Source organism: Rhea pennata, chromosome 14 (assembly GCF_028389875.1).
Source record: "Rhea pennata isolate bPtePen1 chromosome 14, bPtePen1.pri, whole genome shotgun sequence".
Taxonomy (NCBI): Eukaryota; Metazoa; Chordata; class Aves; order Rheiformes; family Rheidae; genus Rhea; species Rhea pennata.
In genome coordinates, this window is record NC_084676.1 from 3,169,216 (window position 1) to 3,195,627 (window position 26,412).

The following is a 26,412-nucleotide window of genomic DNA, read 5'->3' on the forward strand; positions in this document are numbered from 1 at the left end:
ATCTAGGGAATGATTCTTCAAAAGCTATTTAATGAAACTTGGAAAGCAGGAACGTGCAGAAAGGGCTGGGGGAGATGATATACCTCTGGGGTTGATGCTGGGTGAGATGCTCAGCTGCCTACCCAGAGGCACGAGGAGAGAGCAGAGGACCCACATGTGCTCTGGAAGGGCCTGCATGGAGCCAGGGCAAAAGGATGATCTGACCTTGCTCAGCAGAGGGACTCACATGCCAGTTTCTGTACAACATGAGCCCTTGACATGGGTCCCCAGGGGGTTCCCCTGCCCGAGAGGTCAGGTGGCTGAGCCCCTTGGGCCTCCCCATGGTGGTGTGGCTTGACTAAGGGTGACCTTCAAAACATCCTGCCCTGTCAGCAAGGCTCTTTGTGCTGAAACCCAACTTTCAGAGCTGAAATACACTCCCTGGGAGCACTCAATTGTTGTAGCTCAGCTGTTTCGGATTAGGGGGGGGAAACCTGCACAACACACTATTTGTAAGTTTTCATTTGCAACATGCTCATTGCCCCTATTATTATGGTTCCTGGAGGCACCTCATATCCCTATTACAAACAGCTGCAATCATGTAGGGGTAAGGTACAGTTTGCTACCTGCCCCCCCACCCCCCGGTTGCCTGCATCCTTAACTGAGTGAAGGTCTCTCCAGCTTGCGCTGTAGGAGCAAGGTCTGGTGAGCTGCTAGCCAGCTCTTAGGCAGTTTTCATATTTGTCTACCAATTCTGTTGCTTCCGTGTTACTTTCCAATTTATCTTTCTCTGTATGTTTTCTAATAAATTGCCCATCCTAGGGTTTGGTAAAATGCCTTGTGTTTGTGCTATTGCAGGCATAAGCTCTGCTCTACAGGCTGGTGCTTGTTGCCAATCCCACCAGCATCACAAGAGGAAACTGGGAAACCCTAAAGGGACACTGGTGCTGGCCAGCTTTGTGTTGAATGCCCATCCCAAACCCTCCTGCCTCTGTTTTAATCCCCCAGAGATGACTCTGTAATCAAGCATCTTGCTAGTGGTTCATTAAAATAGGGGTGCAAATGAACCAGTAAATACCCAAATAGAACAAACCTGTATCCCTTCCACCCCTGCAGCTAGGGGCTTTATTTTTGCCCTACTGTACTCTCTTGCTCCTGTTTACTGTACAATGGCTTTCCCCTAACCAGGCCCTTGCTGAGCACATGAGCACCCCCTTGAATTCGCATGTCTTTCTCCTGTTGTGCACAAAGTGCGACGGGACTTTGTTTGGCCTCCCTGTTGTGCCCCTTGATTTAGGGCGCAGACTAATCCTGTACCAGGTTTGATCAGTCAGTGCTTTTTCCGATTAAGCCTCATTTCAGTGAGTAGGAAAGCAACTGAAATGCAGCTGTTTTGACAGCTGCCTCTCTGAGCCTTTTCATAATAGGGCATCCAAAGTCATGCCTTCATAACTTAGGATAACTCCAATGCGCTTAGGAGTCAGAGAGCAGGAGTTGCCCTCAAATCCCTGCCAAGAGGAAATAATGAATGTGGAGAAGCTAATGCAGAGCTCCCTGCAGGCCTTGTCATGCTGCCAGCAGTCCTGACCTGCCTCAGCACTGACAGATGCCTCAAAAATGCTGCTTCCACTGAAAACTGCATGTAACCTCCTTGTGTTTTGCTAGTTACAGTGACATCCTTCTAAGACAGATACCCATAGAGCTGAAAAACACATCAGAATGGCTTAAAGCTTTATAGGAAACTAGTTATGATCCCACTCAACTCCTATGGGAGTCAAACACATGTTTTGCTGCTGATCTCTGCAGGAGCAGGACCAGCCCTGCTGAGAGACCAGCTTCTGTGCTTCAAAGCATCCTTGCGCATGGCAACAGTTAACATGAAGGGAGTTAACTGGGTCCCCACAGGGCAGCGCCTTTCCCACCATTTTTGCATTGCTGTGCTGTGGGTTTCTGGTGCATGGTCCTCACTGCAGATCCTCAGAACTGTATCACCAGAAACCATCCTTCGGTGCTTTCACCACAGCCCTTTCCCTGCCAGCTCCTCAAAGCTTTTCTTCTTTCCCCAGGAAGGCTCAAGACCAGAGAACTGCAGACACAGGGGTGAATCCTGCCTGCTGTGGAGCATCCTTCCAGTCATTTGAAGTCAGCAGGAGCTGAAAGCACTGGACATTTTACAAGAGATGCAAAGGGGAGAGAATTTAGTATTTTTCTTACCACAGCCTCTGCAGAGACTGCTGAAATGTACTTGCCTGTTGCTTTGTTGGTAGCTGCCTGAGCTGTTAAATGTCACAGAGCTCAATGTGAAGGGCTTGTTTCCCTCAGGATCGGACAGCCTGCCTTTTTCACCTTGGAGATGAAAAGAAAGCAGGGAGGAATGGTGCGGACAGAGTTCCCAGAGAGCTACTTCGAAGTGTGTTTGTGCTTTAATTACAGCCTTGCCAATACTTGGGAGTTGTCAGCGATTTGAATTAAGCTGTCTTTTTCCTAGGCTTCTAATTCACAAGAATACTCTGAAACACAGCAGTAGCACGGCATTCTGCTGCCCCTTTCTGGTGGTGCGAGGGCAACACTCAGTATCTTCGCTTTTGTTTCTGGATTAGAGGTGGCCCATCCCAGGCACCTTGGGCTGTGTGTTTTACACGAACAAGGATGCCTGAGAGATGAGGTCAATCTTTCGTCACCCGTGCAGAAGCAGTCTGACTGAACAGCTACCGTGGCCGTGCTCTGCCCTCAGCCCTGCTGTCGGTCGCATGGGCTGGCGTTTATCAGGCCCCAGGGACGGACCCCGGTGCCACAACGCATGCCCGCGGCCCAGGCCGTAGCCGTGCCTGCGCTGGGGCTGCCTGGCTGGTCCCTGCTGCGAGACAAGCACGCGGGCGCTCGGCCTGCGGGTCTGGGGAGAGGCGGCCTCGGCCTGTGCCGCTGGGCTGCCGCACTGGCAGCGGCGACGAGGAGCGTCCTGTCACCAGGCGCGGGGGTTCCCGGCAACACAAACAAGTTCTTGTGAAGGAGGCAGCGGACGCGCCTCCACCACTGTCGGGCCCTGACTGCGTTTTTACGACACGTTTCAGAGGCCTTTGGGGAAAAAGCAATTGAAAGGGAGATGGGGCGCGGCTGTGGCGGCGCCAGGCCAGGCCCGGAGTAAAACCCGCCCGCCAGCGCGGCCCAGGGGAGCTCCCCGGGGCCCCCGAGCTCCTCCAGGCGGCTCCCCGGGGCCTCCAACCTCCCCGCCGCCCCCGCCTCCCTCAGCGCCCGGCTCCACCCGCCCCGCCGCCGCGCCCTACAGCGCATGCGCGGGGCCGCGGCGCGGCGCGGCCCGCTCGGCGCAGGCGCACGAGCGCCGCCGCGCGCTGGCCGCCGCGCACGCGCCGGAGCCCTCGCGGCCCCCCACGCATGCGGCGTCCCGCCTCGGGCGGCGCATGCGCGCCGCGGCGCCGCTGACGCAAGGCCGCTGCAATCGGCCTGCGCTTTATCCTGTCCGACCTTGAGTGCGCGGCGGCACGCAGGGCCCGGGCTGCCCGCCGCCGCGCCGGCGCGCAGCGGGCGCCTAGCACATCCGCGCTTCTCTTCGTCTGTGGCGCTCGCGCCGGGAAGGATCCCTGGAGTGCTCAGAAGGGCGGCGCGCAGCTGCGCGTGCCCTTTGCCTCCGAGCGGAGCCTCGGAGGCGCGCGCGGGGGATCAGGCGAGCGCCGGGGCAGCCCGCGCCGGGGGTCCTGCGGCGCGGCGCCCCCCCACCCCCCCGCGGCGGCCCACGTGGGTGGAGATTTCCAGAAGAGCCGCGGCGCCGCGCGCACCCTCGTCCGCTGGCCGCCCGCTCCGCCGCCGCCGCCGCCATGCTCAGCGCCAGCCGCGCCGCCGCGCGCCTCCCCCGCCTCCTGCCGCGCGGCGGGCCCGGCCCCGCCGCTCCCGGCCTCGCGCAGGTGCGGCGCGGACGGGGGCGGCGAAGGGAGGCCCGGGCCGGCGGGTCGGGCCTCGCCGGGGTGCGGCGGCGCCTCGCGGGTCTCCCTGGGCTGCGGGTGCCGGGGAAGCGCCGGGGCGCGGGAGGCGCCCGGCCGGCATCGCGCCCAGCGGCGGCCGGGGCGGCGAGAGCGGGGCTCCGCCGCGCCCCGTGGTGCCCCCGGGGGGGAAGGGAGCTCTGTTCTGCGCGGTTCTCTCCTTTCTTTCTTTTTTCCTTCTTTCCTTTTTTCTTCTTTTCTTTAAACCGTCGCGGATGCCAGGAGCTCCGGCTGCTCGCGCTGGGCCTGCCGCTGGCTGGCTCGCGTACTGAGCCGCTCCTGCTCGAGATAGCCCGGGCCGGCCTGGGCTAACGCCCTTGCCCGCTCGGGGGGTAGGGACAGGCCGAGCGTCTCGAGGGAGCAGCAAAATACTCACGTTTTGATACGGTTTTGTCTATATTAAGATATTTTATTAAAAATTCTCTTTCATGACAAAGGATGGTATATTTAGGGTTTTCCAAGTTACTGATGTGAGCATGCAAAGTTCTGGCCAGTGCAAAATTTTATTAGTTACTCTGAAAGCCTGAGTGCAGCTTCTTCAGGAGAAGTAGCTGGTCATTTGTTGCTGACTGTGCGTAAAACTTCAAGGAGCAGAGTTAATGTTTATCTGCTGCTGTTTGCTGCATACTGAAGGTTCAGGTTAAATTACTGAAGTTTGTTTTGCCAGCTAAATTGGTAGCATGTTAACAGAGTATTTTAGCTGAGTAAAATTGCTCAGCTCTGGTGGTACAGATCAGTTGTATCCGTGACAAATGAAGGCAGTAATTGCTTTGTGACTATATGCCAGATTGAAATTTTATCAATTTTTTGTTTAGTTTTAATTTAAGATTTAAAAAGTACAGTGTTGTAGTAGACCTATTTTACTTTGTGAGTAGTCTTCCTCTAAAAGTTATGGGTAGAAGGTAATTTAACATTGGAAACTATAACTTCATGAGAACATCTTTATTTTACAGACATTCTGGAATGGCCTCAGTCAAAATGTTCTCAGAGCAGCATCGAGCAGAAAATATGCGTAAGTTTTTCCAAATTTTTTCAAGTCTGGCAGTTTGATGTTATCTTTACTGTCACCCTAATGCCAAAGCTGATTATTGGGGTCAAAGATGGAGAAATGGAACAAAAACAGCAAGCTGGACTTGCTATTTTCTACTCCATGAGCAATTAAGAAGTTTGGTAACAAGTTTTCTATTAGGAACTGTTTTTAAAGGCAAAATTGCAGTAAGTGCAGAGTGCAAGAACCAATTAGTTGCAACAATAAAATTCACTTTTTTTTCACTCTCACCATGGCAGCTGCTGAAAAAGAGGTAAAACCAGAACCTATGCCTGTCAGTTTTCTAAGGCTTTATCTCTTTATTTTTTATATATTTTTTTTCCAGGGGAACATTTAGAACTGTTCTTCCCCCATACCTCTACAAAGAGCAGCCTCTACAAAGTGTGTTTAGGGGTTTACTGTTTGCCACACAAACCCAACAAACTGTTGTAAACTGACAGTTATTCTCTCCATCTCCACATGTCATGAAAATCAGGGTGATCAACTGCTCTGTTTCACTGCAGATATACAAGCTGTTTGGAACTAGTTTATTTTACTTCCCTTTTTTTGTTGTTACAAGATACTGAAAAAAAATGTTTTGCAACTGGCATTGTTATAATTAGGGGCACAAAGACATGGGGAATCTGTGCGTGTTAGGAAAACTGCCCAAGTTTTAATTACTCCAGAGAAGCTGAACAGCTGCTCACTTTCAGGATTGCTGCTTTATGGTATCTGAACCAGGCTCACTTTCTTAAAGTGAGGGACTTTGTGTTGGGGAGTGTGAGAAGATGGTATCTTGGTAAGGAAGAAGGCCCTGCTCTGGCTTCAGTGTGCTTTCTTCATCCCAGAATAGGATTTTATCTATCAGATAAAACCATGACTCTGAGTTCTCTCTAGACTTAAAAGAGTGAATATACACTTCCTAGAAGAAATAAAGGATTCAAATTCGGCTTGTGTAGGAACCACTCCCACTTTTCAGGATTCATTTGTTGATCTGCAGGATCAAAAAAATGGTTAACTGTAGCTCTGCCTCAGGGAGTTTTGCTTGGATTTAACCAGTTCTGTCTGACTTCATGTTAAGCATTGCTTAAAAATAAATCAGTGCAATATTTTCTTAAAACTCTCAGTCCAGGTGGTTATTTTCAAACACAAATTTGAGTATGAACATCAAAACTAACCAAAAACAAGTCCAGGAAACTTGATGTGGTGAAGGGCAGGATCAGTGACCAGTTCAATTCATGTTTATATCAAAATCTTAAGGGTTGTTGAGAATTCATATAGCAAAGTCTATTCTGATGAAGAATAATATTTCACATATTTAGATAAACAAGTGGAGATTTAGATATAAATGATCTGATTGAATACAAAGACACTTAGTATGAGGTTGATTTCCAGTGTAAGATGTTCTCTGGCTTTGACTCTTAGGCTCAGGATAAAATAGCGATTCACTTCTGGTGAAAAATTACTGTGTCATCCCTTCAGGATAGGAAGTTTTCTTGCCATCTAGTTAGTTGTCATCTTCCTTTAGTAGTAATCTTATTTTCTGTGTAATATGCTTTGCAGCTCAGAGGCAATCAAAGGTGCCGTTATTGGAATTGATTTGGGTACGACAAACTCCTGTGTGGCAGTTATGGAAGGAAAACAAGCTAAAGTAAGTCAAAAGTAAATACCAGTTTGCAGCAGCTGTACTAGAGGTTGAATGTCTGACTTGGTGTTTTCAAAGGCAGTATTCCTTGATGCCGTCCTCTTACGGTTTTTATATAGGTGCTGGAAAACTCTGAAGGTGCCCGAACGACGCCTTCGGTGGTTGCGTTTACAGCTGATGGGGAGCGCTTGGTCGGGATGCCAGCGAAGCGGCAGGCGGTGACAAACCCGCATAATACCTTCTACGCTACCAAGCGTCTCATCGGGCGGCGTTTTGATGACGCTGAAGTGAAGAAGGATATGTAAGTAAGGGTGAAAAACAGTTCCCCCTGTAGCACAAAACATATAAAATACGCTGCATAGCATGGCTTAAATAGTTCCTATATGTAAGAGGCTTTCAGGGTTGAAGTTGGATAGTAGGCTTTTTAGTCTCTTTCCCCACAGCCTTGCTGATGCTGTGCAGAACAGTCAGTATTTGCCAAAAGAGCTGTTGAGTCCATACAGCAAGTGCTGTACAATCATATCTAAGGTTTATGATTAAATGATTGCAGTTGAATAAGGGGGAGAAGTAGTACATTGGCACTTCTGGGGCTCCCCAGATCTGAGACTGTCATTGGAAAGTTCAGTATTCTTTGTCAAAAACCTGTGTGTGGTGTTCTGCTGATCTTAATTGTAAAGATTTTGTGCGTATGTGGTGCCATTGATACAGAAATTAGATACGTAATTCTTTTTGCTTTTTAGTAAGAATGTTCCATTTAAAATAGTCCGTGCCTCCAATGGTGACGCCTGGGTAGAAGCTCATGGGAAACTCTATTCTCCAAGCCAGATTGGTGCCTTTGTACTAATGAAGATGAAAGAAACAGCAGGTTGGTACAGCTTGGTCTTTGCTGTGTTTGAACACAGACATGACCCTGGTACTGGGCACTGGTAAAGGGATGGGCTGCAGCTGTGAAAAACATTTCTTGATTCTGGAACCCTTGCATAGCAGAGTGGAGGAGTACAGTGATGGGCTGCTATGTAGCCTTGAGAATCAATCTTCCTGCCTCAAACTGGGGTCTTTGACAAGATGTTAGTGTTTTATTTAAACCATCTTCTTACCAAAATGGAATACTGCTTTGAGGTAGCTGAATTACCTGCCTGGCAAATGGGTTTTGCCTACTTTTATTATAAAGTCTCTATCGTGAGTTACAAGAAGGCATATTGTATTGAACTGGAGACTTTTTTCTCCCTTTCAATTCTTAATACAGTTTCAGGAGGGAACTGAATACAATACATAGGAGGAAAAAAAAACATAGTTGTCTTCTGGTTTGGAAAGCACTCATGCATTCAGCATTATATATTTGGAGGACAAGACTGAGTGTTCCTGAGGGTTCACCAAAGATACTGCAGTGTTAGATCCAGGGAACTGGCTGAAGTTCCACCCAAAAATTAAGTAGGAGTATGTGGTATGGGAGGCGTCCAGATGCGATGATTGTGGCTTATTTCAGAACTGAGGATGGTGCTGCTTTGCCTTGAGCAGCAGAAGGCTGCTTCCTCTAGGTCAGCTGGCTTTTGCCCTAGATGCTACCTGAATTTTGGTGGAATGAACTGGCTTTCCAAGCAAAACAAAATAATGCAGCAAGTAAGAGCTGTACAGGGTTAGTGCATAGACACAAATCCTGTTGGCGTGTTGTCTCCGCATCACATGCATTCTCATTTTTTTTAGCAGGTCTGAATCTGCATTTGATCACAACCTGCCCTTTTTCAGGAGAATAAGATTCTGACATTAAATTAGGCTGTAATGTGTCTTTCTGACATACTGCATGTAATGTTTCCAACACTTGCTTGCAAACATGTAGTCTGTGTGCATTATTTGTAGCGTATAAATGTTACTTATGGTAGACCTTATAAAAAAGAGACCAAACTGAATAAATAGTAAGTGGATTGCATGATGGATGCTCCAAAGAAACAAAGGAAACTTCAGTCTTGCAGCCCAAAAAGGTAAGTTAAACTCTCAGAAAAATTCCTATGCATTAGCTCCATCTGGTTACTGATCAAGGACAAAGGTGCTTTGCTGTGCTCTGTCAGAGGTTTACAGGCTCTTCCAAGTTGCATGAAAAAGAAAAGTTTCAGATTTGGTGCAGTTCCCTCTGCATTTTCCCAGAAAACAGCAGGTTTTTGAGCAGCAAGATTCTCTTCTGTTCTTAATTGAGAGAAAAAATTTCAAACGAAGTGGTAATTTGGTTGGCGTTTTAATTATGAAGGTAACCTGTTCTGTCTTTTTTTCCTCCTTCCCTCCTCCTCCAGAAAACTACCTGGGACATTCAGCAAAGAATGCTGTGATCACAGTCCCTGCTTACTTCAATGATTCTCAAAGACAGGTATTCACCAAGCTGTAAGGGGTTTTTATTTGGCTTTTAAGCTGTGTGTAGTTTTTCTCAATTGTCAGCACTTTTTTTTCTTCTTTTCAGGCTACAAAAGATGCTGGGCAGATTGCTGGCTTGAATGTTTTGAGAGTGATTAATGAACCAACAGCAGCTGCACTTGCCTATGGTCTGGATAAGTCTGAAGACAAAATGTAAGTGCTTGTTCATAACACCTGCCCTTGTTTAAATAACCATGCTGTAATTCATGTTGTAAATGCATCTTCTGGTGTTTTGGGGGGTTTTCTTTGCCTTTTGTTCTGTTTTGAGAAATCCTTGAACTTAATTACCAAAGCTGAGTGTCAGTTTTGGCTATATTACCTGTAGGTAGCAGTGACAAGTGTGGAAGACAGCTGACTGTTGGCATTGGTGCTTAAGGGTGACATAGGAGTTATGTTCAGGCTTGGTGCCCAGTGTCTGTAGCTTGCTTGTCCTCTCTAGACTGCGTTCTGCCTTCTAGCCCTGTCAGATGTGGTTATATAAATGCACGGAGCTTTTCGACACCAGCTTTGTATGTCTGATGAGGATTACAGTGTTGTGAAAGCCTCATGTTTTGCAAAACATTTTTCATAATGATTCCAGTGTCCCTGCACTTCTCATTAGGTGCACATGTCCCCTTTTTGAAGAAGTAATTACCAAACCCTGTGTGTAGAAGCTTTTTCTTGGGAAGTAATCTGCGGGGTTACGTGCTATCATAGTGCAGCAGGCCTTGCAGAGAAGACTTCCACGTGGACTCAGTGTGCCCAATGAATGGGTACGCTATGTAATTTGATTGCTGTTGTCTTCAAAGAAGGTTTTTGACTGACTCTGTGGATGACAACAATGTGAATTCTGCACACCTCACCTGGACAGGATGCTTTTGAGCTACACAACTTTGTCTAGAAAGTAATGTTTTTCTGCCTCTGTTCTTGTAGTATTGCAGTCTATGACTTGGGTGGTGGCACTTTTGATATTTCCATTTTGGAAATCCAGAAAGGAGTCTTTGAGGTGAAGTCCACCAATGGTGACACCTTCTTAGGTGGAGAAGATTTTGACCAGGCTCTACTACAGCATATTGTTAAAGAGTTCAAGAGAGAGGTAAGATGTCTTGTCAGAAGTCAGCTTATGTTTAAACTTGGTTTAACTTCTGTAGAAGGATTATTAGAACTTAGGTTGTCATCTGTGGCACACCTGAGATTTCAAAGCAGGGTATTAAAGATGTGCTTAGCCTGGCTTCCAGTTCTTAGGTTTATTTACTTGAGGCAGAATATTCTTCTCCTGGAAAACAGATGAAATGCTTGGACTTCTGCTTTTTCCCTGTGGTGTAGCAAGACTATCATATACATAGTCTGCTCACTATTATAAATGTTGAATATGTCAATACACGTGCACATAGTACAGTACGGGGTTGCCAATGGAAAACTGCAATGTTATTCCTACTCCATTGCTAATCCAGTCTTGCTTTTATATTCTATGATGCATCAGCTTCTCTAAGCTTTAATCAGTAACTTGCTGTGCAGTTATTTTTGGAGTAGTGAGAATTTGCAGATTTTTTTTAATCCTAAATACATTTGCCAGAGCTGAGAGAGTTCAGCGGGAAGTGTACGTATCAGGCTATATTTCTGCAGACTTTCTTGAAGTAAAGCATGGTCGAAAGATGCATTGCAATGAAGAGAAGCACTCCGTGGCTACTGTGCGAAAGCTAACAGTCTGTTAACCCGTATTTTCTTTGTCACTTAGACGGGTGTTGACCTGACTAAAGACAACATGGCCCTTCAAAGGGTGAGGGAAGCATCAGAGAAAGCAAAGTGCGAGCTTTCCTCGTCTGTGCAGGTAGGTGGCTGTGCTCAAAGCTGTCCGGTAAACATTTTGATGCAAAAAGATTTGTTTCCAAAAGGTATATGTAGTTGCTGCTTTTCTCTTTTGGTGGCAGAAGAAACTTCAGTGTAACCAAATGACATTAGCTTAACTGAAAAATCTTTTAGCAGGGTAGTGTGTCAGTGTCTGGGAGAGAAATTAGTAGTTTGAAACTTAGAATTGGAGCAGATGATGGTTTTTTGCCTGTTCTGAACACCAGAAGATGTTTCCTTATCTTGCAGGGAATGTGACCTTGTTCACAACTTACTGTGCATTTCAGAACTGTGATGGGCACTAGGGGATTTAGCTGCAGTTAGGTACTGCTGCATTTGTGGAAGCCCTTGTAGTTTGTGATGTTGTTCTAGCAGTTCCAAAATCTTGTAGTGCTATTTGTATAGTACAAATTGTTGTGCAGCTGAATTTATACCACTGAAACAGCCAAGTCTAAGAAGAAATAATTTTTGCAGAGTATCTTTCCTTATTTCCCTATGGAAGGGTTGCGTAGACAGTGGGTAGTTTATACCCATTTTTCTTCACCTGCTTCATACAGAAATGCATTTAGGCCTATTCTTTATTCGTTATTGAATAAGGAGCTGGAGGAGCAGCCAGTTAGGGGGGTGTGATAGCTTTGCTGAAATGAAATCAAGGTCAGTTGTGTGGTAATTGAAACGAGGATTCTGGCAATTTTTAGGTTTTGAATAAGCTTTTCTTTTTGATGGTGGTCTTTTTGTTGGCCAGTGGAGAACTTACAGGAAGGAGTTGAGGCCAGTCACAATAGTTGCATAGTTCTGCCAAAAATGTGGCAGGCTGTTTTACTAGCTCGAGAGCTGACAAATACAATGTGTTCATACTAGGAAAAATTAGAATTAGAATTCCTTAACTCTTCAGCAGTGAAGAAAAACTGCTTAGTTTTGGCCCAATTCTTCCCAATATTTTTGACTGTGATACTAGAAAGGGAATGCATTGATCTAGCCAGTAATGTGAGTTCAGGGTCATGTGTTGTAAACTTAATCTCTAGAGCTTAAACCGTTAATGTTTTGACTTGCTTTGATTTGTAGTATCTTTTGTCAGCATAACTCAGCATCCGAACAAGATTGTTTTAGTCTATGCTTTTGCTTCAAAAATCAAGCATGTGAATTTGTGAGGTCTCTTGCACAAACAGCCAAGAAAAACGAGGATTATGGTCCCTGGCACTGATGAATTTAGTTGTTTACAATTTATTTATAAGTTGCTAGCATTTAAAGAAACAGTTATGAGTTATTTCCTCGAAGTAGGTTGTCTTAAGATGAAATGTTAGGCAGTCATTTGACAGGTTTTCTGATTTTGGTGGACTCTTCTGTGCTGTATTAAAGGGAGGGAATGAGGCTTGTAAATTATAATATTTCACCTCTTGCCTGCTGGCTATGATAAAAATTAAATACTACTGCTTCCAAGCACTACTGCAAAGATGGTTTCATTTCAAATTGTTTGTTTATAGTAACATTAGCAGATGATGAGCGTAAAACAACATTGCCTAAGCTGTGAAGAGCACTATATCTTAATGATAAACAAAGTAACGCAGAATATCAGAATTTGTACTGAATAGTTGTAGCCATGAGATTTCTAACCAGATTTCTCCTATGTCTTGTCCGAAATACGAAAATGTTCCTCATGTCACTCCCAGCCTGGGATCTGGGGTAAACAGTAATGTAGAAGTGCTGAGACAGGCACGACAGAACCTTTGGCTTGGTACAAAACCAGCATGTAGCCGCCTTGTTTTCTAGTTCCTACCCTTGACACCTTGTCCACTTCTGTGCTGCAGACCGATATTAACTTGCCGTACCTTACTATGGATGCCTCCGGACCAAAGCATTTGAACATGAAGCTGAGTCGTTCGCAGTTCGAGGGCATTGTAGCTGATCTGATCAGGCGGACAGTAGCGCCGTGCCAGAAAGCCATGCAGGATGCTGAAGTCGGCAAGAGTGATATTGGTGAAGTCATCCTAGTTGGTGGTATGACCAGAATGCCAAAGGTATGACATGTTTCCCTTTTTGAGACAAAGCTGGTGCTGCTACCTAGTACTTATTTTTAAGGGTGTTCTGAAATGGAAGAATCAGAAGTCTGGTAACTGCAGTTCCTATAGTAAAAGGCCCCCAGGAGTAGATCATGCGTGCCAAGTAGTGATGTGAAAGCAGCAGCAAGGGACTCCCATCATGCCTGGGCTCAACTTGAATCTGGGGGATGTAGCTGAATTGCACCTTACAAATGGGAGCTACCAGGAGTTAAAAGTTGAATTGAATTTTTTTGATGTGAACAGAACATAAGCAGCATTATTGAGATATACAGATTTTTTTCTTTCTCTTTTTGTGGAATGTATGTGGTAGAGGTACATTTCCAATGGCAATAACCTGTTGGGAATCTTTGCCTTCCTGTGGCTTTGCTTCTCTGTATAGAAGAGCACCTGTAGCTTGACCATTGTAGCTAGCTGTGAAGAACCTGCACAAGCAGAATTGTTCTGTTAACTGCTGCTTTGCTTGTATATATTTTGCTGTTTGCAGTTGCTTTGTCAAGCATGTTTAATAAGCTCTTCTAAGCACTAGTTACCCAAGTATTTGGCCCTCATGCTCAGTGGTGATAAGCACCAACAGGTGACTTAAAAGCTTGCTTTGCTGACATGCACAGTCTTGCAGTTCAGGAGCTGTCTGCTGGTGATTTACCGTTCTTGTCTGCAGCAATGCAGGTGACTGTTCAGCTCCCCTGTGGTCAGTGCTGAGCGTGTACACTACCCTCTTCAGCTTGTTTTTTTTTTTTTTTTCATGTAGAGATCACTAAAATGTTCTGCAGGATCTGTCAGGCTTCGACCATTTGTTTGCTGTTATCATTTGTGATTCACGGGTCCTTGCTAGGATTGTGCATATTTTGGGCATGTTTTGCCTGGGATTAAATATTTTCCTCCCCTGGAAGTACTGAACGACCCTAGTAGGTAAAGGTCGTATTAGTGTGTACAGATGGCCATCCAGGCAAGGGAGCCAGGGCAATAAGATAAGCAAAAGCTGCTACTCTGGCCAAAACTCAGGTGGGGTAACTGCTGCACCTCCTTGAAGTCCCTGCTGTTTAAGCTGGATAAAAGAAAAACGGTGTGGTTAACTTCGTATAAGGGGACGAAACTGCCTCTGAAAGCTTGGGAAGCCCTTTGGTGAAGTATTACCTCTTTTTTCGGGGCTGAATACAGTAGTTTAATATGGGAGAGGGAATCGTTGTTTAACCCCAGCACCTGTGGCTTTGAGGTTACATAATGCTTCACTGAATGCTGCAGTCAGCTGTTCCTCCGCTGGGCATGGAGATCTGTGCTCGTGTGGTGCACAATCTTCTCGTGTGTGTTGTCCTGTTCTGCTGCACCCCTGCTAGGAGGAAGTTTGTGTTCTTTGAAGTATCACATGGGCAGTGCTCCAGGAAACATAAAATGGGTGGTTAGAAGTAGTGTTTCTTCTGTGCTTTAAAATATGCCTCCAGAGGGGAAGAATTGCACTTAATTATATACTCATGTGGTGTCTTCCTCTGTAATGAACACTCCCTGCAGATGTCTCTTGGCTTAAGTGCAAAGGAGTTGGGTATTTGCTTCCAGCACATAGTTTCCCAGGCACATCGTGCTCACCTGTGCAGATGTTTGCCTGAGTAGGGCTTGACTAGTGCAGGGAGGAGGGAAGCTGTGAGCAGGAGCCAGGTCCCACACCTCTCTGTTGTGAGAGAGGAGTGGACTAGAGAACTGTGGCTGTATTGCAGATACCTAATTGCATTCCCATCTGGATACTGCAGCAGTATATCTGTTGCAATCATGAGCACATCGTCCTGAAAGGGCAAAACAGTGAAAAAGCTAGTAACAGAGCTCAGTCTGCTGACATAGCAGATCTATGTCCCTGGTGAAATAGCCCATTAAATAAAGGATTTGAAAACGAAGAGTTTGCCCTTCATACAGCTTCATTTTCTTTTTATTACACCCAAACAAGATGAACTGTCCTTCTGCTCTGGATTTTTTTGACCTTCCCCTGTGCTCTGCCTCCACAGTTGTGCTGTCCTTGACAGCTGTGTTCTGCCCAGTGTGGCTTGCGCAAATTCCAGGGAAGTAACGCTTGACTCCTGCTTGATAAGCACGGAGTGATCCCTTTTTAAAAATAAAAAAGGCTGGGCTGTATGAAAGCACCAGTGTAGGTGAGTGCTCGAGTTGACTTGCAGCTGGCAAACTTCACTGCAAGAAGGTGTACAGAGAAGGGATTATCTAGAATAAAATGAATGCATTTAACAGGGCACGTGGAAGATGGGGCTTGGAACAACTACGTACCTGAAGTTCAGCCTTTCCGTCATGCCACAGAGTTACGTGGCAGCGGAAGTGTAAAGGAGGAGCTTTGAAAGGGGCTGAGCAGGGTGGGATACCCAAGTTGAGGGTTTCTCCTCCTCTGGTACCTGTAACCAAGGCTGCCTGAGTGGTGTGGCTGCAGCGCTGGGCAGTAACAGTTCGCTCTGCATACAAGCTGTGCTTTCTCCCCATTCAGGTGCAACAGACTGTACAGGATTTGTTTGGCCGCGCTCCTAGCAAAGCAGTTAATCCTGATGAAGCCGTTGCTATTGGTGCAGCTATCCAAGGTGGTGTCTTAGCTGGTGATGTTACTGATGTGCTGCTGCTGGATGTAACTCCCCTCTCCTTGGGAATTGAGACACTGGGAGGCGTCTTCACAAAGCTCATCAACAGGAATACTACTATTCCAACTAAGAAGAGTCAGGTACATATTGACTCTGCATGGATGGATGAGTGTTTTATGGTGTACTCAAACAGCCATTGCATACTGCACAAAGCATCCTGATCATCCTGTCTCCTCTGCTGGCAGAGCTGAGGTGGAAGGAGAAAAAGGATTTAGTCAGCCACTGAGTATTTCTGTTAAGTACTAGCCTCCCCCAAGAGGAGGGTAAGTTGAGTTAACACACGCCAAGATATCCCAGGATGTTTTTGACCTAGTCAGGAACACAGAGTGTGTGTGTGTGTGCTGTGATGTAACTGTCAACACATCATTCTGAAGAGCTGTGTGGAGACCTGTAACTGAGCACCACACCCAGCTTGAGAGTACCTTTGGTAGTCTGTGTGCCTAGGAAAGATTACTTCCCCCGCCCCTTTCCAGATGTTTTCAAGTGTTGTAGGGCCCTAGCAGATCTGGATGTGCTCTTTTCTCTCACTTTATTGGCTGGATCCACTATAGTCTACTCCTGCTGATAACCCTTGTTTGCTCTAGGGTGTGGGGCTCAGGCATGAGCTGTACTGTTCCAGGAGGAAACGCTCTGGTAATGTGGCCGCTTGCCACTGGCGCCTGCTGCCGACGTGGCATTACCAGTGTTGGGGTGCTCAAATGCGTGTAGGACAAGATGCCAGTAAACTAGGCTGTTGCTAGTTTTGCTGCCTCGGTGGTTTGTTAGAGCTTTCTAAAGAACAGAGGCATAATAAGCATTCGGTGATTCTTCATGCCTTCAGCTTAGCTTTTCTTTATACCTTTCCCTATTGTTTAATCGGCTTGTAACTGCTTTTGTTCGTGTGTTGCAACTTAGTAGCTATTCAGTAACTTCTTGTTTGTTTCTTACAGGTATTTTCTACAGCTGCTGATGGACAGACTCAAGTGGAGATTAAAGTATGCCAGGGGGAGAGAGAGATGGCTAGTGACAACAAACTTCTTGGCCAGTTCACATTGGTATGTTGGCTCTCAGTATTCATGACCTTAGACTTGACCAACTTTGAAAAGTTCAAAGCCTTCTCTGTTTCAGAGACTTGCCTTCAAGGCAGTTTTGTTTGGTTTTGTTGTTGTTTTTCCAGAAAACAATTGATTTTTTTTTAAGCCTCCAAATGTAGAATTTCATTCTGGGACAGCCTTTCAGTAGCACAGGAAGAACAGCTAGTCTTTAATATGGAGGCTTAAGTTTCTGAGCAGGGTTACGTGGTGCAGTGGCTGCTGTAGCTTTAGGACAAGGCACAATCACCTAGAAGGACCCTCTCCAGTTCTGGTTGCAAAGAGGAAGAAGAGCTCTGTAGTACCAGGCCTGTGCAGCGGATATGCTGACCTTTCCTCTGGTCGCTGTCATCAGGTGGTGATTTTGTTGCAGAGACTAGACTTGAGTCAGCAGGTTCCATGTTATGTGCAGTCCCTAGGGGAGCCTGTTTCTAGCCCGGTATACTCTTCTTTTTTTTTCTTCCCCCCCCTTTTTTTTTTTTTTAAACCAGCACTTGTGGAACTACCATGTTTGTTGGAGAATGGCTGTTGCAAGGATGTTTGTGTGCAATATGCACACACATCTGCCATTCAGTGTGGCTGACTAACCAGCTCCCTACGCACAGTCAGTTTATTTGGCTATTGGTAACTGCAGTCTGCCTGAAAGTTGCTGATTTCATCCTGTCTGTTGATAGAGACCATTTTGGAGTGAGTTATGTTGAAAATGGACTTTCTGTCTCTCTGCTTTAAATTTCGCAACCTGGGGCCAGCAAAGCTTGGCGTTGTCAACTGTTTGTCCAGTCTTGCTATTGCTAGGAAGAGCCCTCCAAAAGGGAAGGGATTTGCCTGTGTTTTGTAACTAAAGAGAGGTAGATTGCCTGTCACCATCTTAAGTCTAGTCACCTGCTTGAAGTCTAGTCATCTCCAGAGCAGAATTAAGAAAATGGAGCTTGCTGTCATGCCTCAAATGTGCATGAACAAGCGGCTTGTTCACTGTTAAAGCAGCAACTAAGTCATCTCCAAAACAAATGTGTGACTGCCTCTTGCGGTGTCTGTGCTGTCCTTCCTTCTGGGTGGAAATCTGTATCCTGTTAAATCTGTCAAAGTATTGCTAATTCACCACATGTGCTGACAGGCATTTAAATGGCTCAGCTGTGAGGCTTAGTTAATAGTTGAGTTAGCTGGCAGATCACCAAGATAATACACCCAGCACCGGAGGCTCATACCCTGAGCTCATGTCTGTGTGGGAGCTAATGGCTAAGTGCTTCTCGTTTCCAGGTTGGAATTCCTCCAGCACCACGTGGAGTGCCCCAGATTGAGGTCACGTTTGACATTGATGCTAATGGTATCGTTCACGTTTCAGCGAAGGATAAAGGCACTGGGCGTGAACAGCAGAGTAAGTGCAAGTGCCCTGGTATGCTTTACAGGAAATAGAGAAAGATTCAGAGCAGCAGAGGTGGCTGCTCTAGGCACAGGGTGCTGGGGGTGACACTAGGTGACTCAAACGGTGACAGTGCTGCCCGCTGGGGATGCTGCAGTGTGTTACTTGGGATAAAGGTGGGGCAAGCAATGAGTTACCAGGGAAGTGTAGATAGATAAATCATCTCTGCTTAAGTGTTGCCACTGGGAAGGAGAGCAAGAGAGGTATAAAGAGGAGTTACTGAGAGTGAAATGGGGAAAGGAAGAAGTGACAACTGGCCCGTAGTTTCATTTTAAGGAAGTAAAGCCATCCTGTTAAATGCATAGCACTTTGTCAGAATGCCGACAAAGAGGGGAACAGAGATACCCACTGCCACCAACAAATGAATGCTCTCTGCTTCTGCCCATTAGCCAGGTGCAATGTTCTTCTAAAACCTCTACTTGTGTCATGGGCAAGGAAGACCTCTCTGGCAGGGTTTTTTTCAGGTTTCAAATCAAATTGCCCTGTATGACAGTCTTTTTGTGGTCTTGCCCTCTGCTGTCATCAATGTAGCTGCATTTCAGTAGGACACAGTTGTTCCCTCGGGTTTCCTGTATGTATTGTCCCTCCTCTAGTCCCCGGAGAGGCAGTTCGATGTGCAGGTTGGCCCTCTCTCCGAGGGCTGGCAGGTTTGTTCATGGAGCACTGCTCCTGCTGCCTGCGGGAATGCCCTGTGTCGCCAAAGAACGTGGGGCAGTGACACAGGGCACCCCTGCTCACTCTAAGGGCACAGAAATTGGAGTTCAGGAGATGATGAATCCTGCCTCTTAGCATGTTCCTCATGCTGGTTTGTGTGCTGTCCTCCTTGGTGTACTCTTCCTTTGGGAATGCCTTGTGCTAAGGCACTAATAGATCGCTGTCTGTTGAAAACTGCCTGCTTGGAGGTGCCAGCTGTTAAGGGTAGAACAGAGTTAGGAAGTTTCTTGTTGAATCTAAGGCATGTCAGATGTAGCTGATCAAACAAGCTTCATGCTAAGACTGTTTTATTTCCAACTACTTTATTGCAAAGATTTTGAAATTCAAGTGTCTGCAGGTATTCTGAGTAACCACCTCATTTATTTTCATTCATGTAGCCTCAAAACATCTCTAATTATCAGGAGGCTTGGCATCTTGAAGCTGTCAGTATGTTTTACTCTGTAGTGCAATAAAATGTTAGGCCCACTGTTTTGGGGTAATCAATGATGTGGTTGTTGCTCCAAAGCTCAATTACAGGCTCAGATACTGGGAGGTAGTAGAAAACTAATTGGAAGCGTTTGTAGATTTCCCTGATAGAAAGTAATCTCTTGTATCTCTAACTGGAAAGTGTCTACACTGCCCTTCAGCTGTTTCTTGGAGGAAACCACAGGAGCAGTCAAAGGCATACTTCAATTAAGGAAAATACTGTTAGCTATGTTATGACAACTTGAAGATACATTGTTCTTAATCGTGTAGCTTATTTTTTGGCTTAAATTTGTTTCTAAGAACACACTGTTGGTTTCCCTGTAGAGCTAAAAAGAGATTTTCCACACACAATAAACTTCTAGCGCTGAATAAATATCTCCTGATAACAAGCAGCCAGAGTTTTTTTTTCTTAGCTGCCTGTTTGTATGCAGACATGGTCCTAAATATGAAACTGATCTCCTCATCCTTCATTTGCATCTGAAGCACACTTGCTTGTGTTTAGGGTTTTGTACCATTTCTATACCATATTTGGTACAAAAACTTGTTTATAATAAGGATCTTGGTTTACCTTTATTCTGGGCTTTGCAGAATCCAAGATGTCCTCTCTTTCCCAGTGAAATTGCGTTTTTACTGTAAAACTTAGCTTATTTTTAAGCTATGCTTTATGGCACAAATGGAGCCAAAAGGGCAGTGGGGGGAAAGGGACACTGTAGAGTTGTGCAGTTGTGCCACTCTTACTTACTGAGGGAAGTGTGAGCAGCTGGGTGAGGAACGTTCTCTTATCCTGCTTCCAGCCTGGGCTGCTTTCCAGCAGTGAAAGGAAACCCATGCCCTGGTAAAGTGATTCCTCCTATTGCTTTACCTGCCAGAACGCCCCTTTGGTTTGCGTTGGCTTTCCAGGAGAAGGGACTGAAGAACAGTCCACTGGTCTGTGAATTGCTTCGACAAAGTGTCTGGGGAGCGAGCTGCGGAGTTCGTAGATCTAAGGTGTCAGGCTTTTATCTTGCAAGCTGCTTTCCTATCTCTTCAAAGCCTGGCTGCCTTTGTGCTGCCCACAGGGTCTTCACAGATACAGAGTTGCTGAACCAGGTGACTGCTGTTGAGGGGATTTGGGAAATAATCTTTTTTTCTTCAAAGGTGAGAGCATGCTCACTATTAACGCTGCTTCTCTAATGCAGTTGTTATCCAGTCTTCCGGTGGCCTTAGCAAAGATGAAATTGAGAACATGGTGAAGAATGCAGAGAAATACGCAGAGGAGGACAGACGAAGAAAGGTAATTGTTGTGGTATCTGCCAGCTACTCGTGTATCCGCTGGTAACTGCCACGGTGTGTTATTAACTGTGCCTGGCTTGAAGGAGCTGTTGGTCCTAGTCTGCGCTTTCCCGAGTTGTTTTTGTGCCGCTATCTGCACATGTGCTTTTTTTCTTTATATCCAGTTTACACTTGGAAATTGCCTCATGCAAGAAGGTGCATGCACATACTCTTGGCACTTGGGCTTAGCTTGGGTAACTGGCCTTCGGTAATTAGTATGTAAACTCCTTCCTAAGGAATTACTGAGACTTGGAGACAGCAATAAACAAACTCACCTGTCTGTTATGTATGACAAATAGCTTTCCAAACATATTTATGCTTTTTGTCCTCATGGCTCTTTGCTGTCCTGCCTGTTATCTTTGCTGTTTATCTGAAGTTGGCCTACTACAGCAAGGGTTCTTGCACTGATGTTGCTCCATTTAAATGGAGGCACTACAGGGGATATTTAAGCAACATTCTCTGAGTTTATTTTAAAGCTTAATTTATAAAGCCTACCAAGCAAAGCTATGCCTCAGCACACTTCCTTAAGTGGGAAGTTGCTTTGTTGTTTTAAAAATATTACTGGCATCTTGAATGCTCTATCTCACTGAGCGTAGGATTTGCCTTCAGTGCAGGTGAAGCTGTCAGAAGATACTTGAAAGCCTCACTGACTTTGTTGGAAAAAACTGATACTTCCCACAGCTGAGTGACTAAACCTGTGATATTTGTAGGGTTAATGATTGGAACTAATTGGCTTAATGAGGGTAGTACTAATGAATTGCACTACTAAATATAGGGCATTGATTTTCAACAGATACAGTGAAGACCTATTCTGCGATATGGTGCCAGCCTGTGTTTAGTGATTACTGAAATTGGTACATTGAGCTTATCTGCTTTATGTTTTTCTAATCTGTGTAAATGTATTTTGGGTGTTCGGGCAGCACTGTGAATCTGACCCTCAGCAAAAGGGTTGGAGAATGCATGGAATAAATACACTGGAAGCAGCATCTCAATGCCTCAGAAGCTCTAGAGCCACAAAGCATTAGCTTATTAGCAATTACAAGTTAGATGCAGAACACGTAGAGACCTTGGTTTGAAAGTCCAACTGTTGAAGTAACTGCATCATTTCCAAGGAATGTAGGCTGTAGTATGGTACTTGTGAAGAAGCTGCACTAAAAACCTCTTCTTGTTGCCTTGCTTTAACTTCATGCCTTTGATCACTGAACTAGTATTATTTCTTCCCTATTGTAATGCTGAAATGGGATTCTTCTCTGTCTAGTGAGCTATCACATGATTAGATTGCTTTCTTAATTAACGTTTCTGCCTTTTTAGTTGACATGCATAACTGCACTTGTCAAAATTCCCTCATTGCACCTTTCTGATCGTGGTTTTATCATTATGGATGTATCATGAATGCATAAATGGAATTATCACTGTACTAGACTCGGCATTCTGCTGTGAACTGTACATCCAACGAGCAGTGAAGGCATAGTATAGAAACCAAACTATTTCTCATCAGCTTTCCTCCATAAGTGGTTGGTCTCCTGAGAATATTATTGCACTGTTCATGTAGACTGCTCTTTCAGATGGAGCAGGCTGGGTGTCCTAGAGTATTGCTTCATGTTGACACTTAGATTGAATTATCATGTCTCAGCAGAAGTAGCACTTACTGCTCTTAAAGCTTTCTACCCCTCTATCCCATGTTGGTTCTTTGCAGTAGTAGCTCAAATTTATTAACTAGCACAATGTTTGTTTGTTTGCATTCTCCCCCCCCTTCACTGTTGATCTTACAAGCACTTATAGTAAGAGGGTATCAGAAAAGCAGCCTAGCATTTTATTTGACCCTAGGCTTCCTCTGCAACAGGGGTATTAATAGTGAATAGCGTTTTTGAATAGCTGTGTGGCTTTTCCAAGGAGCAGAGCAGAGAGCTGTGCTGTCTCTGCAGCTGCTGGCTTTTCCAGTGTGCCAATAGCTATGCTGTATGCTGTGCTCCTGCTTCCAGGCAAGTGAGTTTTGCTGGGAGCGGAGGTGTGTGAGGACTGACGACCTTAGCCTACCTATTTGGGCTTTTCCTGCAGCGGACTGCATCTAGAAATGGTTTGCTTGCATCTCCCCTTCCCCTTGCTGTTGAGAGGCCCTGGGTGGGAGCTATAATGGAGCTGGGCAGTTTGGGGGAAGAAATGTCTGTTGTTAGTTTATATGTACACAACTCAGTGCCAGTGACATATGAAGTGTAAGCCCTTATGACCCATCTTCCCTAGGAACGTGTGGAAGCTGTAAACATGGCTGAAGGCATCATCCATGATACAGAATCGAAGATGGAGGAGTTCAAGGATCAGCTGCCAGCGGATGAGGTAGGTAGTTCTGAATCACTTAGCAATAAAGGAGGTAAGATTCCTTGCATATCTCTGCTTTAATGATGACTTTGTGCTAGAGTTTTTCCTGAACTCATAGCTGGCTTTCTATTCTGTGTAAAGATGGCATAGCCATTGACTCCTGATTTTTTTGCACTTGAGTAGAGTGAATGTGGTTCGTGGGAGGCCGTAAGGACATGCTTATGAGGATGTGGCTTGGATAATAGCAAATACCCTGTTTCAAAGTATGAGTTCAGTGTCAGTGAAGATGTAAGCGCCTGTGAAGTTGTTGTTGAAAGGCTGCTTCTGCATGAATTATGTCCTTGACTTGGCCTTGCAGTGGTTTGATAAGAAGTGTGCTGTGCTGTGGCCTGTATGAGAGGGGAATTTAGCTCAAAAGCTAAGGGATTATAAACAGAGCCTGCCAGTGTATGAGCAGAGGGCCAGAGGCAAAGCTGCTGTGCAGTCCTGGCAGTCTCAGAACAGTATGAGTGTAAGACCCAAGAACTTGGAGGGAACAAAAGTTGATGTACCCACTTCAATTTTTCTTGTCTTTGGAGCAAAGTGGATATTTAGTGTCAAGAGTGTTTTTAATACTGCTCTAAGTGACAATTTAGATGCCCCCTTAATGCAGAGACGCCTGCATTATGAATTTCAAAAGCCAGGTTTAAAACGGTTTTTGCAATTTTCAAGTTAGCAACTCTTGAAAACGGACCAAAAAGGCTCCTGGGGCTGTGTGGGGTGTTAAAGGGAACTAGACTGTAGTTTACTTGTAAGTGGCCTCTGATCAGTTTAAATACCAGAGGTGTTTTTCAGCTCCTCTTTAGGATAAATGTTGGTTTGCTGTGTGTTTGGAAGTGTGATCACTGGAGTTCTCACTCTCAGGAACACAGAGCAAAGGCTGTATCTCTGGTCCCTGCAGGAACTGTTCTGTTTTTGGGAATACCAAGGGCATGAGTGTAGCATGGCTTGGAAGCAGCTCTGTGCAGTCTGGGTGGAGGCGGGAGCCTGACATACAAGGCCTCAGTCGCCTTCCCCATCCTGTGGGTCTGAATGAGGAGAAAGCTGTGCCCACATATTGACTGCAAAAACACTGCTGAGCAAGTGCTGCCAGCACAACTGTCCCCCAGTAACCTCGCTTCTCCAGGCCTGCCTCTCCAGCAGCGTGCCAGCCTGACAGAGAAATGCCAGACTGCGTGGAGGGTTTGACAGATGGTTACAGGGGCTGGGATGAGACCGTATTGCTTTTGTTTGCCTTCCTGCTCCTCCTACGTGCAACAAAGGGATTAAACAGGGTGGTGAATAGCATACGTCTTGGCTTTTTGACAGTGCCTTAAATATAGATGAAAACCAGCTTTCTTTTTCCCCCTACCTTGGCTCCTAGGGTGACTGACTCACTGGTGAGGTGTGCCAGGGAGAGCAGCTCTCATCCTTGGCGGGCTGCTCTGTCTCCACAGTGCATTCTATCCTTGGCGCCTCTGCTGACACTGCAAACAAGGGGACCAATTAATGCCAACTGTGGTGTATTTAGTGAGGTGGACATGTGCCCACTGGGAACTGGACATGATTCTAGTCCCTGCAGACTTTATGGCTTAATTTGAGACTTAACTTCATTGCTTTTGCGGGAGGGGAGGATGGCAGTTTTGCTGTGGCCAGCAGATGGGTGAAATGGCAGGAATGCTACTTACAATGAACTGAGCGCAGCATTGCATCATGTTTGTTTGTAACTTATTTGCAGTGCAACAAATTGAAGGAAGAAATTGCTAAAATGAGGGAACTTCTGGCTCGTAAAGATACTGAAACAGGAGAAAACATCAGGCAGGCAGCAACCAGCCTGCAGCAGGCTTCCCTGAAACTCTTTGAAATGGCGTACAAGAAGGTAGGTTCAACCCCTTGTTTTTCACAGTGCTTGGATAGAGGAGGGAGCTGGGCCACCAAATGTTCAGGCAAGAGCTGTGCTGGCAGTAGCACTCAGTCTCAGTGCAGCTCCCTCTAAGTAACACTTGCTGTAGCAGCAGCTGTAGAAGGGCACTGCTGATGGCCTCAAATCTTTGCTGTCCTTCTGCAGGTAGCCTGCCTTACGGGCAGCATGTTACATTCCTCTAGAGAGTATTGTAGGAAAAAACCCTGGATGCCATTGATAAAGGAGCATCAGGAACTGGATATGGGTTTCTTCTGCATATGTAAGGTGCCTAGAGAAGTAATGTAATATCTCAGCTATTTTAGCTGATTGTGTAACAGGCTCCTTGTTCAGCCTGCCTAAAGTTGCAGGAAACAAGGCCATAAGGAGTTCCTTGTCCATCTTCGCAGTGAGAGGCCCACACATTTAAGCCCTTATTGGCAGATGTGTGCTTAACCTCTCTGGGGAGAAGCCTCCTAGGATAGAAATGTCACGTGCTGCTCAGGTGACCTTGTTGGTGATAAGCTTTCCTCACTGTTTAAAGCTTTTTTTTTTTTTTTTTTGTTTTCCTCCTGATGTCAAACTGAAATACTCCGTGCGGCAGTGTAAGCCTGTCTGTACCACTGGAAAGGGGTAAATAGGAAGATAATTTCCTTCCTCTTAATAGCAGTCATGCAGAGATGAAGACGACTTCTCCAGTGCAGCATTATGCTTTTCAGTGAAAGGTTTCTTGCATCTAGAACTAACTGAAGCAGCTAGTTGTTATTTTAACTAATAAACCAACTCTTTCATAGATGGCCTCAGAACGAGAGGGTTCTGGAAGTCCAGGAGATCAGAAAGAAGAGAAGCAATAAGAAGTCTGTCTTGCCTAGACTGGAGTATGAAGAGGAGGATGTTCTTGACGCTTGGGAGAGAAGGGACCTTCCTGAGCAGAAATGAGCAGAATTCAGACTTACTGTGTTTTTGCAGTACTCTATATATAAATTTCTTTAATGTATAAACTTAGTGATGTGTCTGCTAGATAAATTGTCACTTGATGAAAGTTAATTCATGCAAGACAGTTCTAAGTTTTTGGCCCTTCGGTATTCAACCAAGGCACCTGGGACTCGCTGATCATTTATTTCTGATACGACACAATGGTGTACTAAATTTAATGTCGGAGTTTGGAAACCATGTTGCTGAATCTAAGGATGGAGATGGAAGTCCTGGAGAGGAGTAACACCAGTGTAGATCCTCCTTGTGGAGCTTACTACCTTTGAACAGGTTACGGGCCCCGTGTACCGCAAAGACACGGCTGGCTATGTGGCTAGAGAACATTGAGATCTGCAGTTAACTTAGTACCTGTGTTCTGAAGGAGATGGGTTACTTCAAATTTAGCTGTAACATTATTTCTTACCAAAAAAGGCTATGTGGAAGTTACGTACTTTGCTTGTCTGAGCCTTCTGCTCCATCCTGTGTCTGTTCTCTGCTTGTGGCAAAACAATTTCCTTGATAATAAAACTGTTATTGGATCCATTCTGGATTTTTTTTAAAATAAAAACAGAAAAGTGTCCAACATGGAGTTCTTGATGTCCTGGCATATGATGGAGAATGTGGGCCTGCTAACTGTTTGTGAAACCTCCTGTGAAGGAGTTGGCT

General features: G+C 45.6%; 1 protein-coding gene and 1 non-coding gene across 2 annotated transcripts; both read left to right on the plus strand.

The window, feature by feature from the left end:
* Nucleotides 1-3,797: 3,797 nt before the first annotated feature.
* Nucleotides 3,798-26,289, plus strand: HSPA9 (heat shock protein family A (Hsp70) member 9). The gene is made up of 17 exons (XM_062587707.1): nt 3,798-3,899; nt 4,928-4,986; nt 6,565-6,652; nt 6,766-6,947; nt 7,387-7,511; nt 8,932-9,005; nt 9,096-9,202; nt 9,962-10,124; nt 10,767-10,859; nt 12,685-12,894; nt 15,413-15,640; nt 16,490-16,594; nt 17,888-18,005; nt 20,408-20,502; nt 22,782-22,874; nt 24,613-24,753; nt 25,569-26,289. The coding sequence occupies exons 1-17, from the start codon at nt 3,813-3,815 to the stop codon at nt 25,626-25,628; spliced, it is 2,028 nt and encodes a 675-aa protein (XP_062443691.1). The 5' UTR covers nt 3,798-3,812; the 3' UTR covers nt 25,629-26,289.
* LOC134147065 (small nucleolar RNA SNORD63) lies at nt 15,899-15,963 on the plus strand. The gene has a single exon (XR_009959937.1). It is a non-coding gene; the product is annotated as a small nucleolar RNA SNORD63 (small nucleolar RNA).
* Nucleotides 26,290-26,412: the final 123 nt, after the last annotated feature.